This window comes from Prunus dulcis, chromosome 7 (assembly GCF_902201215.1).
Source record: "Prunus dulcis chromosome 7, ALMONDv2, whole genome shotgun sequence".
In the NCBI taxonomy this organism is placed as follows: domain Eukaryota; kingdom Viridiplantae; phylum Streptophyta; class Magnoliopsida; order Rosales; family Rosaceae; genus Prunus; species Prunus dulcis.
In genome coordinates, this window is record NC_047656.1 from 18,003,199 (window position 1) to 18,022,609 (window position 19,411).

The window sequence follows — 19,411 nt, forward strand, 5'->3', positions numbered from 1 at the left end:
GAATTCAAATTTCATGTATTCACACTAAAGAAATAGAAATTTGAAGATATATAAATATAGATCGTGAAATTTGACCAACTCTCTAATAGAAGTGACCCCCACCAATATACGTGAGATCTTTAGAGAATTAGCAAGCATCAATAGTTTTGTCCATATATTTGACATGATATAATGCAATCTCTTGCAAAATATCCTTCACATGATAATGCAATCTCGCGCAAAATCCAAACTATCAATGTATTGTCCAAATCATGGCAAGTGACTTCTTCCACATATGCTTTCTGGTTGCTTGTAGTTTTCCAAATCTTCAATTCGATTCACAGCCAAACTTTTTCTTTTGTTTTTTAGTCTTGGACTACTATTTCCGTGTACTCTCTCCAAATTCTGATTTGCTGCTCAGATTCTCCTACTCCAAATTGACTCTTAATTAGACAAAATGAACCAATTATTGAAAGCTTTTCATGAACTGAGTGGTAACATTTAGATTATTACAGTGGGGGCACAACAACCACCCTATTTCCAACTGCCTGCCACTACTTAATTACAATAAGGAGTTGAAAATTCTCTGTCCTGGAGCTAATATCTTGTTTGGATCAGACTTGGTTTTCATTTCTTGGAAGCTTTGCCAGTTTGATCCAAAATGGTTTTTCCAGTCCTCCTGTGTCTGGTAATGGGGAAGGTACTGTTTGACCATAATGCCAGCATCATGACAAAATTGTAATAGTTGGGTATTTACTTCATCAAATGCCGGCCATTCATTGAACCCACTTGAATGCAAAAGTCCTACAACATAGAAAACATCTTCATCTGGAATAACTGCAGACATCCTACCATCCCACCTGCAATATCATTTTCAACCATGTAAAACATGTTTTTTTTATTAGATCACACAAAAAAGAAGAAACCAGAATTTTTTGATTCCATGAATAGTAATCGAATGTACGTATTTCGGAAACTTACTTGTTTCGATTCATGGGGTAAATGAGGATTAGTGCGGCAGGGACCTTTTGTTTAAGAAGAATATCCTTGAAAACACCCGAATCGAAGTCCGAAATTCGTGATTTTGGTACAAAGAGATTCATCCATGGATGTGCAATATCCCATAGTCCAAGTGATTGAAGAATTTTCTCTTCAATTCGCACTCTATCCAGAAATTCTTCATACGATACATCTTGCTCGAACATAAATCCAGGAACAAAGCTTAACCTTTTGGTGAATTTTTCAACTACCTATGTACAAGGAAATATAAATTAATGAGATGCAAATTCTCAAGTTAAGTCCTCATTAAAATGCTAGCCTAGGGTATATTATTTGGTTGATCAGGACAGAAATAATGTACCTTGTCCACTGTATCCCGAGTGCTATCGTCGTAATATTTGACCACTTCCATGGTGTAAACGATGCCGTATTGGTTTACTAGAGAAGCTATTAGTGGTTGATCAGCTACTGGATAAAATGAAAGATCTAGAGGACCTTGCTGCATTAGAAGGAGACCTTCGACATAATCGAACCCATCTCTTTCCATCTTTCCACTTGTTGAGATTAAAAGCTCTTGGTCACTTGAAAATGCACTGAAGTTGCTGTAAAGTAGTCGTACCCATTTAGCCTGCAATGTATATATGTTGTTCATGTCAGCTCTAACTCAAATCCTATTTTGAGGCAGAAAAAAGAAAAGAAAAGATGAAAGTATATCTATTATAATGTATACCCTGTTTGGAGCTGGCTGTAGGGCAATCCTTGCTCTGGTTATAATACCAAATTGGCCTAAACCTCCAAGAACAGCATAAAATAGCTTAGGCTTCTTGGTTGAGGAACAAGTTATGAAATCTCCTTTCCCTGTAGAAAAAGTCAAAATCCTCATCACATTAAACCCCTTTCCTGGGAAAACTTTATATAAATATGAGTCTTCAAATCTAACTATAATAGTTAATAACCAAAAACTTGAATTGGTTCAATTCCAGTGGAAAAGAGCCTTGATTTGCAAACCAAAGGTCTTAGGTTTGAACCCTCATGGCTTCAGTTGTGTGTGTATGTGAGAAACTCCCTCCCCTGTAGTTTAGATGATCGCTTGTACTAAAAAAAATGTGTTAATTGAAACAATAAAAAGGAAATTCAAGTTTTAACTTTCATTATCAGAAGAGCTTGATTTTGGGAAATTTGGGAAATTTGTTACATATAATAAATAGGGACAAAAGATTGAGAAATCTTGGGAAGTTAATGCATGGTCTGTTTGTAACAATTGTTGAGGTGCATTTATTTCCAATGAACATGCATGCAAATTGCAATACAAAAGGCAATATAGTGGTTAGGATTTTAGAGTAAAAGCCGGATGATGTCAAATACATTGAATATATCTCATGCATAGATAAGGACAAAAAATGGAAACAGAAAAAAAAAAAAAAAAAAGAAAAAAAAAAAGGGGCAATTCCAATTAATAGAACAAAGATGGAGTGCTGAGGTAAGTCTTCATAGTTCATACCAGTTACAACATCCAGTTCATAGACATTGCTGATTTGAGGTCCAAAACGAAACGTTTGGCCGCTGATGCCAGCGTTACTGAGCGTTCCACCGACGCTCAGGTACAGGTAGTCGGTCCACGAAACCGGCGTAAGACCATGGTCGAGTGTAGCATGCAAAACATCAATCCAAAGCTGCTCACCTCCAACATCAGCATAAGAACCCAAAGACGGGCTCTCGGAGACCACAATTCTAGACCCACTGCTCAACGCTGTCATGTTTATGACAACGCCGTCAGGAGCCAGGTCCTGTCCGCGAACGGAATGTCCTTGGCCTCTGGCGGCGATGCCAAAAGGTGCGTAAGAATTGTTGTTTGAGAATAGGATTAGGCTTGCGATGTCGTTCGGTGACGTTGGATTAAAAACTGCAGCTGGGAATTCTTGAACTATATGGCCATAATCTGTAGAGGTTGAATTGATGGATTCTGTGTCGTTTCGAAGCATACCGGCGATGTCCTTGGGTGGGAATAGGACTAGACTTGTGCAGGTTGTGGATAGCATCACAAACCCTATGAAAAAAGTCGTGGTGGTCAAGTATTTTGGCACTGCAAAATTCTTAGCCATTTTTTTAATAATAAAAATAACACAAGTAGAGAAAGGAGAGAGGTGTTGAGAGAGGAGAGTGAATTCAATGCTCATTAAATAGGAGTTAAGAAATTTGACGTGGGATTTGAGGAGCATGGAGTGGTGTTAATTGACGTCGTCGTTTAGTGGCCGGCCAAGTTGCATATGCTTTTCCAAATGTACGCAAGGAGGAGGAGAAGGAGGAGAAGGAGATAAAGAGACTTGATCAAATCAGTAAACTCCAAATGCATCCTTTTGCAGATTTACGCAAGGACTAAGAGACCTTGAATAAACTTTGTATTTTCCGTAAGAAATAGTCGGTTGAATAGATAAGCAGACTGAGTTCAATACTTGTGTCAAATTATAAATTAATAATCACAATATCACAAACATTCTTTTACAAGCCAATGTGCTGCAGAGGACTTGTAGTTCCGTACATATACATCGACCATGCATTCTTGTCATTGTTTACGTATTTGCAGCCTTGCCTTGGGGGCTTGGATATAACATTTTTTATATAGGAAATATATAGGAAATATATATAAATTTACCCTATAAGAAATCCTTTTGTATAACTTTCCCACTTCAAATTACTTGGTATTTTCTCTTAGTGAGTGTTTATATCTAGTTGATTTCTTATTAAATAAATGTGATGTGACTAGCATTTTTATTCCGAACATTTTGCTTTTCAATGGAAATCTTTTTTCGTTTTTGGTACACAAAAGCCCTCACAGTCACAATTTGTTGCCCATCATCCAGTGGAGAGTGGACTCGTAAACCCAGCTCTATTGAAATAAATATCCCATCAAATCAAACCACTCCTTCTTCCCTGTAGTCAACAGAGCCAAATTCGTATCTGCCCGTTTGGGTCGGTGGAAAAATTTGTCTTTTCACGTTTGCCTGCGCCCCTGGTCTGCATTGCATGTTTGACAAGCATTTTACCATAAAATATATAATTAAAATAAAATATTTGCCAAGCAGATTTAGGCTGGCACGAGAAAATCATTTCCTGCTTAGCGAAGACATAGTTTGATGCGGCATTTCGGTTGTCAATCTAAGGAGTTTCACACACTAAAACTTCTGTGTTAAGAAAAGGGCTTCACAGAGCAATAGACTACCCATCCAAAGCCATTTTTTTCTTTTAGGCAGACAAAAAGTGAAGCTTCCAAGGTTTTGGCAAACTTTGATAACCTGCACAGATTCGGTAATGATAGGGGGAAGATGAAAAGTACGGAATGAAATTCATTTGGTAGCTCAAAATTTTGGATATTATTCTGATTCTCATTTTGCCAACTCACAGAAGCAACAAGTTTACAGGATGCAGCAGCCGAGTATTGCATCACAATGATAAACTATGTATGCGATATACTGGAGAAAACCTGTTTCTTTAAAATTACCTATAGGTAATATGTGACACACAAAAACAGAGCAAGGTGGCACATAGAATTTTGCCCCTATACAAAGCAAATCATTGATCTTGAAACACAGTTTTAACTCAAAAAAATACACTATTCTTGCAACCCAGATAACAAGAGATTCTATAGCGGGGCAAAAGTCTCACTGGCTGTTCGACTCTTGGAACTTTAGAGAGTATGTCCAGCGGCCTTTTACTTTGAAGATAACATGCTCCATTTTATTTGTGTGCCACAAATACCATTCAAGCAGCTGGGACCTTTCTGCCATCTTCTATAAAGAAAATTGCAGCTTCTGGGACCTGAGAAAGGAGGAGAAGAAGAAGAAGATATTGTTATTTTAGGTACTGTAAACTAAGCACATCTTAAAATTTCAACCCAAACAGGCTGTATAAAGTGATCTTATCAAAGAACAAAAGACTACCAAATCGTAACTAGAAAAATAGGGGGTGGGGGAACAATCAGACAAAGAACCTTCTCAATTGTTTTCTTCAGATAAATGTTTGTTTTTGGATTTTTGGTATGATTTAAGTACGTGTTCAATTCATGACAAATGAAATAAGAATACATCTTCACAGCCAAGGTGTCCACGATTCAATTCCAACATCAATTAAGGCCATTGGCGATGCTAAATACAGCATTACATTTTAACTTTTTTATTTTAAACAATTAAATTGAAAAAAAAAATTAGTACAACTTGTGGTGTCTACATTCAGATTTGATATTTAGGTTAGGGATGGTTCTCTACATAAGCATATTTGATCATCGGAAGGTTAAAGCAAGGCTTTTGGTCTTCTATGGAATATTAAATAACTCCCACTAGTACAAAAGTAGAGAAAAAGAAGCATGAAAGGATAATCCTTGATGCCCTGGCCATTATAAAGAATTCGTTAAAAACAATTCCTAAACATGGTGCTAGCCCATGCAATCATTCATGGACTAATAATAATAAAATTCAAAACAATGTCAAAAGAAGTTCAAAAACAAGAAGCAGAACCAGTATGAGCAGGCATCAACAACAGAAAATTTTGACATTGAATGGTGGATACGTCCCAAAGTCCAATTATATGCGTGATGGTTTAGTTTTTCATTTATCAACTCAATGTTAATGAGACATCCAAGGCTGTGAAGATCTTATTGGATTCATACAACTATACTGGGATCCTCATTCACTAACTTTCTAGCATATAGTACTTCTACTTTTACCTAAGTGCTTCACATAAAAAGCATTAAAGAGGTGAATGTTCTTATGGGAACACTAAAGAACTTCTGTTTGAATAAAAGGTGAAAACAACACATCCTATTGGAAAAAGAGAAAACAATGTGTAGTAGCTTACATCAGGCCAGGTATCTGTAATAAACTCCACAATGTCATAGGCTATATCCCCTTGAACATCAATTTGGTCCTTCTCAGTTGGCCCCTGAAACCAATTATTCCAAATTAATCATAAGAAACATAACCACGCATAGCAGAACAGATTTCAAAATCGCTTCTTAAAGTCTGTCAAACCTTAACAACAGAGGCTCCTGTGGCAAACTTTTTCCCCAATTTCTTTGAAGCATCACTAAGTTTGACACCTGAATTGTAATGAAACGCACTAAGTTAATGACAATAGAAACAAAATAAGAATCTTTGGGAAAACAAAGGATATAAAGCAGAAGATTGCTCACCAAAAAGCTCCAGCCCTTTCACAGTGGTGATACATTTTCGCTTATTACGCGTCATCTTTTCAATAGTAACTTCTTGCCTCTCCTACAGAAAAGCCAATACCAAGTTTAAATAATTGTAATCTAAAGATCCTCACAAACAAATAATTTCAAAAGTCTCACCTTTTTCTTAATCTTCCCGCCTGGAAGACGCTTGACTTCTTCTTGCTTAGGTGCTGAAGTGCCACCACCAACCCCCAGAGAGAGAGAGAGATGGCGGGGGTCATGAAATTCGTTATAATTGGAATTTGCAAAGTGGAAAACAATTCTCTCCAAATAGATTTAAATCGAAAAACAAAGAAAAAGAAACAAACAGATAAACATCCCAACTCATTTTATAGCTGCCAAACGTACAATAACAATTGCAACATACATACAAAATTGTAAAGACAGACGCCCAGATACATCTTACACAATATGTACCATGTTTATGCATTGCATATCACCAGAGACACAAACACATATGTAAATATGTACATATACTAATAACTTATCCAATCCAGACCATAAATAGTAACACACATGCACATAAACACATAAATACATAAATTCATTATTAAATACAAACATACACTGCTACATACATCCATACACATATTTACAGTATTACCTGAAGAAGCAGCTCCATCTCCACCAGAAGATATACCAGTAGACTGCAACTGGTTGGCTACTTTATCAGCTTCCTTCGCATTAGCCTCTGCTCAAAATAAAGACAATAATTAAATTATTAACAAAAAAAGATGAAAAAATTATTAAATATAGCAAGTGAAGAAAATAAAACAGAGCAATCATAAGAAAATAAGCGGGGTGATTAAAACTGAACAGAAGAAATTAGGGTTTGGGTGCAAAATAGAACCTTTAACGAGATCCGGGTAAAGGTCTGGGGCGTTTTGGATCAACCAGGGTTTGCATTTCTCGAAATCGGGCCCGAATTCACAGTACTCTGCAGGCAAACTGCACACCGCACAATACAGTACGCGAACCGGTTGGGGTTTTCCCGCCATCAGAGCTCAACCTCAAGCCCCTCTCTGTCTTTCGCTCTCTCTGTGCAATTGGGAAAGATGAAACGCCGCGTTTCGACTACGCAATCCTTGAATTGAAGACGGTGTTTGTGGTTTCTCGATGACGATGGCGAGATATATGTCTTTGTCGGATTTCAAATGTCGACGCCGTAGGCCCAATACGGTGCGTTTGATTGCTTGGGCCCATTCACCATATAAGGCTATCTGCTTATGTTTTCTGGGCCAGGTAGGCCCACATGCTTGAATAAAATGATAAATTATCTAGAAATTTGCACCAAAATGTGCATATATACTAAACTTTTTCTTTCAACAATGAGTGGGAGAGGAGTTTCGAGTTGGAAACATCTTTTAATTTTATATATAAAAAAAAACACTAAATTAAGAGTTAGTTGATATATATTTCATAAGAGTTAAACTACGATTAATATGGGTTGTGTTTATACATTTCCGAAGGTTCAAATTTGTACAAAATTGATGCATGTTCAAATAAAGATGGCAAAACATAGGTATGGAAAGCACAACCCAAATAAGATTAAAAGGAAGCAATGCTTGATAAGTAAATTCTAATTTAATTTACAGATAGAACCACAACAAATTCAGGGTAAGCAACCATATTTGGTAGTGCTAAAAATTTCCTAGCTAGAAGAAGAATAAAAAGAAAAATAGTTTGGAGTGATTAATTGCATACCACAAAGGGCATGCAGGCAAATATGCAGACAATAGTAACATATTAAAATCACCATGTAGAAGTTTGTCATTTGTTTTCTTACCAACGCAGCTCTAATTGTGCATATGAAAACAATGGAAAGTATAGTAAATTAGCTTAATAAGCAACATAAAATCCTATATAACCCTTTAGTAATTCGGTTGGAATTTAATAAACGAGCTTATAACTCAAATGATTTATAAGTATTTACCTCAATATTTGAAGTTTTAGGTTCGATTTCCCTCGCCCAATAAAAATCCAGTTGGGATTTGAGTTGTCATAGCTGATCACTCAACTTTGTCACACAACTGTTAGATGCATGAACGAAACGGGAGAGATTAATTGCAGCAGAGTCAAATTCAAAAACAAAGAAACTGAAGGGCTTTTCCTAATGATGACAAATTGACAATTGGCTTTGAAACCCTGACTCAAGCCATGCATATGCTGCCTTAAACCACAAAAATAAAAATAAAAATAATTTGGGTTTTGTACAAAATCCAAATAAATTTTAGATGCCAAAATATATTTCACAAAATCTGATGCTATCCAACTCATTAACCAAAAGCTTGAGCCAACTTTATACCCTCTTTAACTCTCAATTAAATCCCAATTTCTTTGCTTTTCCTCACCCTCAAGTGCTTCTGTTTGGTTCATTTTCAGTGAGAACAAGCAATCATGGAAAATAGGGATCAGGGTGCAGCTCAAAACCATCCTTGTGCTTCCTGCAAGCAGCAGAGGAGAAAATGTGATGAGACCTGTGAAATGGCCCCATACTTTCCAGCCAGCAGGTACAGTGAGTTCCAAAATGCTCATAAGATCTTTGGTGTGAGCAACATCCAAAAGATCATGGCCATGGCTGCACCTGATCAAAAACAGGCAGCTGCTGAAAGCATTCTCACGGAAGGGAATGCAAGGAAAAATGATCCTGTGAATGGTTGTCTTGGCATTATCAGAGGTCTCAATGCCCAAATTCAGGGACTTGAAAGAGAACTCCATATTATGAAACAGCACCTAGAACTTTGCAAGGAGAAGGAAGAACTTGATGGGAAAAAAAACCAATCAAAAGAAGAAGACTTGCAGCATGATCAATCTGATGGTCTCAATTCACCAATCCTTCCTGATCTGGTAAGACTATGATCTTAATTTTTCTCTGCCTCGTTGTTTTTTTTGTTTAACCAAAACAACATACATATACACATAATAAATAACTGATATGTGAATATTTATTCTATGTAATGTAGCCCTCTCATGTCATAACTGAGATGAGAAAATATGAACAAGGATACAATTACTGGTCAACTTTGGAAGATGCAGAAGAGAAGGTCTTTGACATCCGGATCATAGAACCAGTATTATTTGAATCCAATCTGAAGGGGAATGCAAGTTCTAGTGCACCAGGAGAAACCAGGTTGCGCAAAACTTTATACTTCTGTTTGATAATGTTTATTTGTTGTTTTGTATTTATATAGAGATGGAAAAGAGAAAGAGGAAGGGGAGATTGCTAGGTGGGAGGAGAGATAACATTGTTTATAAGGAGCGTGCGATGAGATAGATTTAAAAAAAAGAAAAAGAAGTGTTATTTGTACTCCCACTCATGACACACACGTCACGTGCAAATAACTTCGTCTCTTAATAGTAAAAGCTTAAAAGAAATTCAAACATCTAATTTTGGAATCCATTTTTATCATTTCATAAGGTAAGTCACATTTCTTATAATATAATTGATTCTCACAATAATTGCAGAATATTGATAATCTTAGTAATCTTTTTCTAATAAAAGTGATTAATATGTTTTGCGCCTTTGGTAATAAGTTTTGAATTAATCTATTTTTTCCCCATGAAATTGTAGTGCTGCTGCCTCCAAGGCCAAAGAGAAGCAACCTTCAGAGAGTTTGCGAGAGAAAACCACAGAAGATGAGGCTTGACCATCCAGAACAGACATGGAAATGGTTGCACATCAAGAATGAATTTTACTTTGTGATCAAATTTAGTTAATTGACTTGAAAGATCATTAGACCTGTTTTCTGCATATCGTCAGACTTTAATTGCGTTTTGAGATTATCAGTTTTTTCAGTACTTTGTTTTTGCTTCCAGTTCCTCCAACAGCAGAAATCAAAGACAAGAGAGGAGCAATGGATGCATCTAGTGTTTTTGAATATACTTGCAATTGCAATAGCTCAAGCTGGTATTCAGTTTGAGCCCACACACCTTCGGCAAAATCATTCCACAAATACGATCTTAGGATTTTGACAAGTACATAATGATTACAAATGTTATTTTAAGAACAGGGGAGCTACTAGAAAACAAAACCTATCAAAAGGAATGCAACCACATGATGAAAGAAACGAAAAGGCAGAAACTCCAGACTCACTGTGGATACTTGATTGTCATTTTTCCCAGGTGCAGATGCAACTCTGGAGAAATACTTTTGTGTCACCACTGCAACACAACAACAATGAAGCACCAACAACAACCAAACAAAAAGGCAAACCTCGGTTTTTTTCCTAATTTTTTTTAAAAAAGAAATTGTACAGCCGCGCGGCTTTCCTCGGCTATTTTATTTTATTTTCTTTCATAAATAGTATAGCCGCGCGGCTATCCTTATTTTCCTAATATAGTATAGCCGTTCGGCTGTACTCGGCTATTTTATTTTATGTTATTTCATAAATGGTATAGCCGGCCGGCGATACTTAATTTTTCAATTTTTTAAAACGAGGGAGTATAGCCGTTCGGCTTTACTCGGCTTTTTTAATTTTATTTAATAAATAGTATAGCCGAGCGGTATACTAATTTTTCTATTTTTTTAATAACATATAGTATAGCCGCTCGGCTGTACTCAGCTTTTTATTTTATTTTATTTAATAAATAGTATAGCCGATCGGTTATACACATTTTTCCTAATTTTAAAAAAAGAAATAGTATAGCCGGTCAGCTTTACACGGCTTTTTTATTTTATTTTATTTAACAAATAGTCTAGCCGCCCGGCTATACTCGGTTTTTTAATTTTTCTTAAATAGTACAGCCTATCGGCTATACTCGGTTTTTCCTAATTTTATAAAAAGAAACCGTATAGCCGGCCGGCTACACTCGGTTTATCCCTTTATTTTTTAAAAAGAAATCGTACAGCCGCTTGGCTTTACTCGGCTACTTTATTTATTTTATTTCATAAATAGTATAGCCAATCGGCTATACTTATTTTTTAATTTTTTAGAAAGAAATGGTATAGCCGTTCGGCTGTACTCGGCTTTTTATTTTATTTTATTTTATTTTATAAATAGTATAGCCGAACGGCTATACGTATTTTTTAATTTTTTAATAACATATAGTATAGCCGCACGGCTGTACATGGGTTTTTATTTTATTTTATTTAATAAATAGTATAGCCGATCGGCTATACTCATTTCTCCTAATTTTAAAAAAAGAAATAGTATAGCCGGCCAGCTTTACTCGGCTTTTTATTTTATTTAACAAATAGTATAGCCGCCCGGCTATACTTGGTTTTTAAATTTTTCTTAAATAGTACAGCTGGTGGGCGATAATCGGTTTTTCTTAATTTTATAAAAAAGAAATAGTATAACCGCCCGGCTATACTAGTTTTCCCAAATTTTTAAAAAGAAATAGTATAGCCGTTCGGCTGTACTCGTGTTTTATTTTATTTTATTTAATAAATAGTGTAGCTGATCGGGTATACTTATTTTCCTAATATATTTTAGTTAATAAATAGTATAGCCGCGCGGCTATACTCAATTTATGACTTCTTTTTTTTTTTTGTTTTTGGGGTTTTATAAAGAAATAGTATAAAAGAAAGACTATTAAGAGAAAGCAAATGGCACATATACCCCAAAGGAAACATATTATACAAAGATCAAGGCAGTTGATGCAATTGCATCAGCAACCAACAGAAGCTTCGTCATTTATGAAGTCACCATGACTAATTTATTATTAACAATTTCAAAAAATAATTTCAACCAAATAGAAACCCACAAAAGTAAGATGTAATATAAAGGTACCAATTTCTGAGCTGTTTTTGTTGTGTCCTTTCGAGAATGAACGAATAACATTGCCTGATAACCTTCAATATGGTTCACTAGCCATATGCTTGACAATACCAGGAAAATGCAAACTCTGGCCACACAAATATGAAGAAACGATAAAACTGGCTATATATAACTTAGAGAGAGAGAGAGAGAGAGAGAGAGAGAGAGATAGATAGATGTGGATGAAGAGAGAGATGCCGCTGTAATGCTCAACCAGTCCAAAACAAAACTCACGAAAACCACAACCAAAGGGTACCCTACGGCTAAACATTGACATTTGTTACCCCTGTGATGTGTCTATGAAATTGATCAAAATGAAAACTTGAGCGGACAACTTCTTCTGTAACAATTCCTACTAGTTTGAACAAAGGTTTAAGAAAAAACTTGTGTACAAAATACATGTATTTACTGTCACATACTGAACAAGCTCTTATCAAAACTTGTCAAGTTAAGTGAAAAGATCAGTCACAATAAAATGATGTGCAAAAGACTACAGAAGTTGATTAACATATAAGACTTCTTTTTTGGACCAATACAGGAAAAAAAATCGCAGAGAAACATCAAATGAACAATTCAACATAAGCAGGATCTCAGAAATTACAAGTAACCCATATGAATAGCATCACTGAGCAAATATCATTCAGACTTTTGAGTATTAGAGACTTCAAATGAGATTAAAAAAACAAACAAAAAAAAAACTGAGAAAACGGAAACCAAAGAATTATATAACCATAATAGGAAATACAGTGGACCCATAATGTCAAAATCTAAAAGCATTTAATCACTTTCTATGGAAAAATAAGCAATCAGTGACTATCATCTTCATCTGAATAAGAAGAAAGTGAAGCCGTTAAGGTTTTCATTTTCCTCTTTTGGGTAACAGTTAAAAGCACACGGAGCACGCATAATTTGATAAAAGTGACTTGAGTTTCTTCAAGTTCGTTCTTAGAAAGCAGCCTGAGCGAATTCATGTGACTTCGTTATGAAATAGATGTCAGTAGGTGATAAAAGAAATAGCAAGCATGGACAATCCTATTTGTTTAACCACCAGAAAACGTGCAAATTATTATGGCTAGTTTGTCAGAGAACTCCAATTGCATCACAAACTCCATACTGGAAATATATATTCATACAATTATCTTACACACACTATATTCATACAAGTTTCGTCTGTCTTCATTTGGAAAAAAAAGGGGCTGCCTAGATCCGCCCAGACCCGCCCAGGCCGCCTAGGCGCCGCCTATATCCTCCCAGGCAGCCTAGATCCTCCCACGCCGCCTAGATCCGCCAAGGCTGCCAAGATCCTCCCAGGCAGCCTAGGCCCCCCTAACTCCCAGATGTCGGTGTCCTCCCGCCAAGCGCCTAGGCCAATATCTCGAACACTGCTCAAAACCTGGAACGGGCTTGCTCTGTGCCCTAGACGTTCGCAGTGATGAGTTCGAGTCCAACTCGCCAGAATATTTTTATAAACCGAATATAGCCGAATGGCTATACTATTTTTAAAAAAATTAAGAAAATACCGAGTAAAGCCTCCAGGCAATACTGGTTTTTAAAAAATTGGGTTAAAACGGGTATAGCCCGGCGGCTGTACTATTTTTAAAATAAAATTAGGAAAAAACCTAGTATAGCCACGTGGAAGTACTGTTTTTAAAATAAATTTGGGAAACAACAAGTATAGCCACGCGGCTATACTATTTTTCAAAAAATATGAACCACCATTCTAACCTTTCTAAGAGAATGGATTCATCTTCATAGGAATCTTTGGATCTACCATATGAACCACCTTTGGCTAGGATTTTTTCTCTTATTGTTCCTTCTTTTTGTGTAAAATTTGAATTTTATAACTATTGTGCACGAATTATAATAATTTGAGAAAATTTTGATAATCACATCAACATGTCGACATGTGGATATGTACACGAGCAATAAAATAACTTCTCAAGTGAGTCAGCGAATTACTAAAGTATTTTCATGATCACAAATTTATTGATTCAATTTACCACTCCGGACATAAATTTGTTTTGGTAAGGCTCCATTAATATAATATTTTAAACGTATAGCCGCACGCTATACCCTTGAAATATCATAATATGAATTTCTCTTTTTTAATACTTTACTTAGTAGTATTTTATTAAAAATAAATAATTAAACCAATTACTATTTATTAAGTAATATATTTATGAAGTTAATTAAAATATTTCATACTAATTATTCACAAAATAAATAATTATTAAAACATAATTACTAATGAAAGTAATTAAATAAGGCTAAGATTTTATTGAATTACTAAAAAGAAAATTTAAAATAAAAATGTATTGTCCTAAAGATACTAAGTTTATACTTATTATTTAAAAAAACTTCTCCCGACGAATTTTCGTGGGCACAGGTCTATCTCGGTGCAATTTTGCCTGATTAGACCTCTCTCGACGACATTTCGTCGGCATAGGAAACTTTTCTCGGGAGAGGTTCCAAATGCGGTTTCAAATGGCAACACTCTTGGTCAAGTTGATGATGTCTCTGATCCTTCCAATACAAATCGTATGGTTCCAAATGGTCATCTTATTCCTTTTGGTTTATGGTGCGCGAGAAAATGCACGTTGAGGCCAATATGCCTTTGCATATGCATGATTAAATGCAAGTTAACTCCTTCGAATGTTGTGTATAATTGTACACAAAACTATGCGAACTCCATTGCCATCACTAGGATTATTGAGGCAATGTTAAGATATAATGAACACTTACAAAAATTTCACTCCCCTAGGCAATTTAGATAATGATATTCGTCCTACAGCATAATTTTAGCACTACAAAAAAAAAAAGTGGCAATAGTTACCATTTTGTCACTAATTTTGGTGACTGTTGTGGGGACTAAAGCCTTTAGTAACCCCCACAACAGTCACCAAAATTGGTGACAAAATGGTGACTGTTGCCCTTTTTTTTTTGTAGTGTAGGACTTTTTGTTTGAAAAAGATATCTGTTTCTCCGATAATCAATTTACAAATTTTTTAATACTAGCTAGTACCTAACTTAATCCAGTTATGTCTATAAATATTACATAAAATGGTTCTTCTGCTTGAGCTTTTAGCAAAATATTATGCAAAGAGGAAGTACTTCTTAACTTAGGCCAACAATCCATTTTGAATCATCTTAATCGATTAAATCCTGCCAAGAACTTGCAAATGACAACAGAGCCTCGTTCAAAATTGTATTAACAACCAGAAGCAATAAAACCATGTACTACCAAATATCTTCATCACTTTCACAAAAGAGTAAGATTTCAAACCCACATAAGCATGTAACCAGATTCCAACTCACCCCGCAGATCAAAAGCTAAGACTGACTTTCAGAGAACCAACACAAAACAGAACCTAGCTAGTAAACTGTTGCATACTCTGACATGACATCAGCCAAAATAAAATCAATGGAGGAACATAAATTCAAGCCTTAACTCAGGACTAAATCGACACCGCATTAAAAGAGAGAAATTATTGCAAAATTACAAGGGATGAATCTCGAAAACAGTAGGAAACATATAAGACCCGGGTCATCAGTAAAGCACTAGGAAGGATACATAAGCATTGGAGGGCACCGGAATACCAAGTGAGTAGAACCCCAAAAAGGCTATCAACAAGATATGAAGCACACCAGGGTGCATTGATTTCCATATCATGCCAAATACAACCAAACTGGATGGAAGAGAAATCAATATGCACTTGCAAAACACGAGACCACAAACTCAGACGAAGATTGATCTCAGAGTCATAAATCAATGGTCCAACAAGATATAAATCAATCGTAGATGTAAAGTCAAAGATAGATGTGTGGGTTCACTAATGGCAAAGGGCAAGGGGAGGCAATGACTATTACTATTCACTTGAATAGTGGCAGCCCTTGCAAAAGGCTTGTGGTGTTTCCATCCATTGTCATGGCAACCACTATTCACATGAGATGTGAGGAGAGAAATTTGTATAAAATTTTGGTGTGGAAAGTAAAAAATATGACTAAGTATTTATTTTTTAAAAATTCTGAAAATTCTAGTATTTTAAAAAAAAAAATTTGGTTGCTGACATCAGCAAACCCTAGACCAAGGGCTGATTTTTCCTGAGGGCCAGCCAGGCTGGTGGAGCCCACACCCAGCCCGGGCAAAAAAAACCAGCTAGAACTCGTTTTTTTCTTCTTGGCCCCCCTTGCCTTGGCGCTATCAATCGGTGGAATCGCTCTTAAAGGGTATAGCCGCTCGGCTATAAGGTTATAATTTCTATTTATAGAGTTCAATCGACCGGCTATACGTTTAAAATTTCTATTTATAGAATATAGCCGTGCGACAATACGTTTAAAATATATATAAAAAAAACCTGTCTCGATGAAATTTCGTCTGCAAAGGTGTATGCTGGCAAATATTTTCCTGATTAGACCTTGTGCCGGCGGTCGTCGGGAGAGGTCTAATCTGCCGGAAAAGATTTGTACAGACCGAATTTCGTCGAGAGAGGGTTTTTTTTTAAAAAAAAAAAATTTTAACTTAGTATCTTTAAGTGAATAAATTTTTATTTTAAATTTTGTTTTTAGTAATTAAATAACATCTTAGCCTTATTTAATTATTTTTATTAATAATTATTTCTTTAGTGAATAATTAGTATTAAATATTTAAATTAACTTCATAAATTATATTACTTGATAAATAGTAAATAATTTTTAAAATTTTTTTCTTTAATAAAATAATTAAATACTAATTAAAGTAATTAAAAAGAGAAAGCCAGATTATGCTATTTAAAGGGTATACATAGCCGCGTGGCTATACATTTAAAATATTCTATTTATAGGGTTAGGTCCGGTTAATTATGTCGTGTCCGTGATCGAAATAGTATAGCCGCTATACTCGAATGCTTATCTCCAACCCTATAGTAAATTCAAAATGAAATCAAACCCTATAGTAAGAGCAATCACTAGTTTACTGGGAAGCGTAATGAAACTCATTTCAAAGAGACGTACCGGTTCATAAGAACATTAGGATTGTAGGGAAACAGATTCTTTTGGTGTAGACCTTCAAATGAAATGTTAAGTGAAAGTAAGCACTCTTTGGCTTCTTTGAAATACTGTCCTCCATTTTGGGTGTGCTTGCAGCCATTTTCATTTTCTTCATCAGGTTCATCATCAAGAAATGTAAGATGATTTTTTGTTGGTGCAAGAGAATCCTCTCCCCAGGAGCTCGAGCCACCCAATGAAACTTTTCTTTTCTTGCAAAATGATTGATTTGTAGCTTGCCCACTCACTAGAAATTCCACAAATAAGCTCCATGAATCACACACTTTACGCAAGCACCTAAAAGAGAATGCAATTAAAAACAACGGTCTGGGGTCAACCAAATTGATTCTTGTTTTGCTAATTAGTTAAGAAGTCATGTAAAATCAGAGGGTTAATGTTTTATAGTTTAGTCACCGAGGTCGACACCAGAAAAATGCAGCCCACCACGGTTTAGATTTCATAAGTTAAAAGAAGGTGTAGAAAGAGAAAAGACCTTAAAAGATATTCTGCACAACTGATTCTGGTATCTTTTGAAATAAGGTAATCAAGAAGCACCTGATGGTCATAGCTCAACTGCAAAATAGGAAGAAAAAAGAAAGTGCACAATATCAGTGATTCTTTTTTACTCTGCAATACCATATACTTCAAATTAACAACTAAGAGGCATGCCGAAGTGGAAATGCAGATATGTAAATGTCCAAGAGTGAGCATCTTGCCTCTAATAGGAAAAGATGGAACAAGAGTACAGGATTGAAAAGATCTGAGACACGGAAAAGTAAATTGCCATTCGAATCCTCCAATGCAACCTTTTCCTTTTCATCCCTATATAAACCCAAAAATCTTGTTAAAAGGAATCCATGACGATAACTTTTAAAACAATGGAAAACTAGGATATTAATTCCTTACTGTTCTGCACAACAAGGTACACAAAGCAGATGCAAGAGCACTTTGAATAATACATCATCCTACAGTTCAAAAACAAGCCAAGAAATCAGGACATGAGTCTAAAAAACTGCAAGCGTACAAATGAAGAATACAGAACTGCAATTTTAGTACGTGAAATTGTTGAATAAGATGATGCATTCAGATAGACAAAACAAAATATGGATACAAATTTTCGGTCTGGGTGAATAGATTGCCTATTTTGCTTATATCACGTTGCATATAAACATAGACAAAAAAACTCCTAGTTTCAAAGATAAAGAAGACATACCTCTTTGATATACAGTTGGATGAAGGATTTGGCAAAGTCAACACATTCTACAAAATACATTTCATGGGCCACTGTCATATTAGCTGGAAGATGCCCTTGAAGCCAGTTATAAAGCTCCAAGAGACCTTTCTTTCTTAGACAGTATAACATTAGGCTTCTAGTACTAGAAAGAAATCAATAAAGCAGAAAGGCATTGGTGAGCAATGCCAATGCGCGTCCCTCCACTAACCGACCTCTCCCTGAATGCGTGTTGTTGACGACTAATTTATCCTTTCCTTTTCTTCACCCCAACCAAGACCACCAGGAATTATAAATCTCTCATTCCCTCTTCATTTGCCTCCCAATTCTCGCTCTCTCAACAACAGAAACACAGTTTTCTATCACTTCCTTTCACTCCACATGAAACAAACCCCTCATTTCTTTCTCACACACTATATACATGTCACCTTTGCTCCTTCGCACCAGCAAGCTTCGTCTGTCTTCATTTGGAAAAAAAAAGGACACGACCCGCCCTGGCACCCGGACCCGGCCTGGAGCCCAGACCCGCCCAGGCCGCCTAGATCCTCGCAGGCCGCCTAGGCCCCCCCAACTCCCTGTTGTCGGTGTCCTCCCGCCTAGCGCCTAGGCCGATATCTCGAACATTGCTCAAAACCTGTAAGGGGCTTGCTCTGTGCCCTAGGCGTTCGTAGTGATGAGTTCGAGTCCGATTCGCCATAATATTTTTAAAAAACCAAGTATAGCCGAACGGCTATACTATTTAAAAAATTAAGAAAATACCGAGTAAAGCCCCCCGGCTGTACTATTTTTAAAATAAAAGTAGGAAAAAAAACCTAGTATAGCCACGTGGAAGTACTATTTTAAAAATAAATTTGGGGAAACATAGAAGACCTGGGTCATCAAGAAATCAATCATCTTCATTCACACAAAGCACTAAGAAGGAGACATGAGGATCTCACCGGAATATCATGCCAAATACAACCAAACTGAATGGAAACTCAGACGAAGATTGATATTATAGTCCCAAATCAATGGTCCATGTATGACAGCTTATTTGCCTCATAATTATCAACCAAACACAGGAAGAAAAGCCTGAAAATGTAAAGACTTATACCTCTCTGCAAAAGTTTAAACAGATTCCAAATACGGGGGTCACCGGGAAATTGTTAAATTTATGTTTTCCTAGATGCAATACCAGTGCTTGTATTGTTTTTT

General features: G+C 36.0%; 3 protein-coding genes across 3 annotated transcripts; 1 reads left to right on the forward strand and 2 right to left on the reverse strand.

Annotated features, from left to right (window-relative positions):
* Positions 1-541: 541 nt before the first annotated feature.
* On the reverse strand, positions 542-3,080 carry LOC117635502 (cytokinin dehydrogenase 2-like). Its single transcript, XM_034369811.1, has 5 exons — positions 2,480-3,080; positions 1,709-1,836; positions 1,340-1,606; positions 961-1,229; positions 542-839 (listed from the first exon to the last, which is right to left on the reverse strand). The coding sequence occupies exons 1-5, from the start codon at positions 3,078-3,080 to the stop codon at positions 542-544; spliced, it is 1,563 nt and encodes a 520-aa protein (XP_034225702.1).
* Positions 3,081-4,325: 1,245 nt separating this feature from the next.
* LOC117636039 (translation machinery-associated protein 22) lies at positions 4,326-7,307 on the reverse strand. The gene is made up of 7 exons (XM_034370466.1): positions 7,056-7,307; positions 6,810-6,896; positions 6,323-6,375; positions 6,164-6,245; positions 6,003-6,070; positions 5,830-5,913; positions 4,326-4,794 (listed from the first exon to the last, which is right to left on the reverse strand). The coding sequence occupies exons 1-7, from the start codon at positions 7,201-7,203 to the stop codon at positions 4,738-4,740; spliced, it is 579 nt and encodes a 192-aa protein (XP_034226357.1). The 5' UTR covers positions 7,204-7,307; the 3' UTR covers positions 4,326-4,737.
* A 1,295-nt stretch (positions 7,308-8,602) lies between these two features.
* Positions 8,603-9,852, forward strand: LOC117635503 (LOB domain-containing protein 22-like). Its single transcript, XM_034369812.1, has 3 exons — positions 8,603-9,052; positions 9,169-9,335; positions 9,777-9,852. Exons 1-3 carry the CDS (start codon positions 8,603-8,605, stop codon positions 9,850-9,852), a joined length of 693 nt encoding a protein of 230 aa, XP_034225703.1.
* The last annotated feature ends 9,559 nt before the right edge of the window (positions 9,853-19,411 follow it).

Bases quoted from the DNA above. Each gene is read 5' to 3' on its own strand.
- LOC117635502 (XM_034369811.1), bottom strand. From the start codon at position 3,080: ATGGCTAAGAATTTTGCAGTGCCAAAATACTTGACCACCACGACTTTT. The intron at 1,607-1,708 runs GTATACATTATA...TATACATTGCAG, and splicing joins TACAGCCAGCTCCAAACAGG to GCTAAATGGGTACGACTACT. The intron at 1,230-1,339 runs GTACATTATTTC...CCTTGTACATAG, and splicing joins CTCGGGATACAGTGGACAAG to GTAGTTGAAAAATTCACCAA.
- LOC117636039 (XM_034370466.1), bottom strand. From the start codon at position 7,203: ATGGCGGGAAAACCCCAACCGGTTCGCGTACTGTATTGTGCGGTGTGC. The intron at 6,376-6,809 runs GTAATACTGTAA...GTGGCACTTCAG, and splicing joins AGATGGAGCTGCTTCTTCAG to CACCTAAGCAAGAAGAAGTC. The intron at 4,795-5,829 runs GTAAGCTACTAC...CTCCTTTCTCAG, and splicing joins TTACAGATACCTGGCCTGAT to GTCCCAGAAGCTGCAATTTT.
- LOC117635503 (XM_034369812.1), top strand. From the start codon at position 8,603: ATGGAAAATAGGGATCAGGGTGCAGCTCAAAACCATCCTTGTGCTTCC. The intron at 9,053-9,168 runs GTAAGACTATGA...TATGTAATGTAG, and splicing joins CACCAATCCTTCCTGATCTG to CCCTCTCATGTCATAACTGA. The intron at 9,336-9,776 runs GTTGCGCAAAAC...ATGAAATTGTAG, and splicing joins AGTGCACCAGGAGAAACCAG to TGCTGCTGCCTCCAAGGCCA.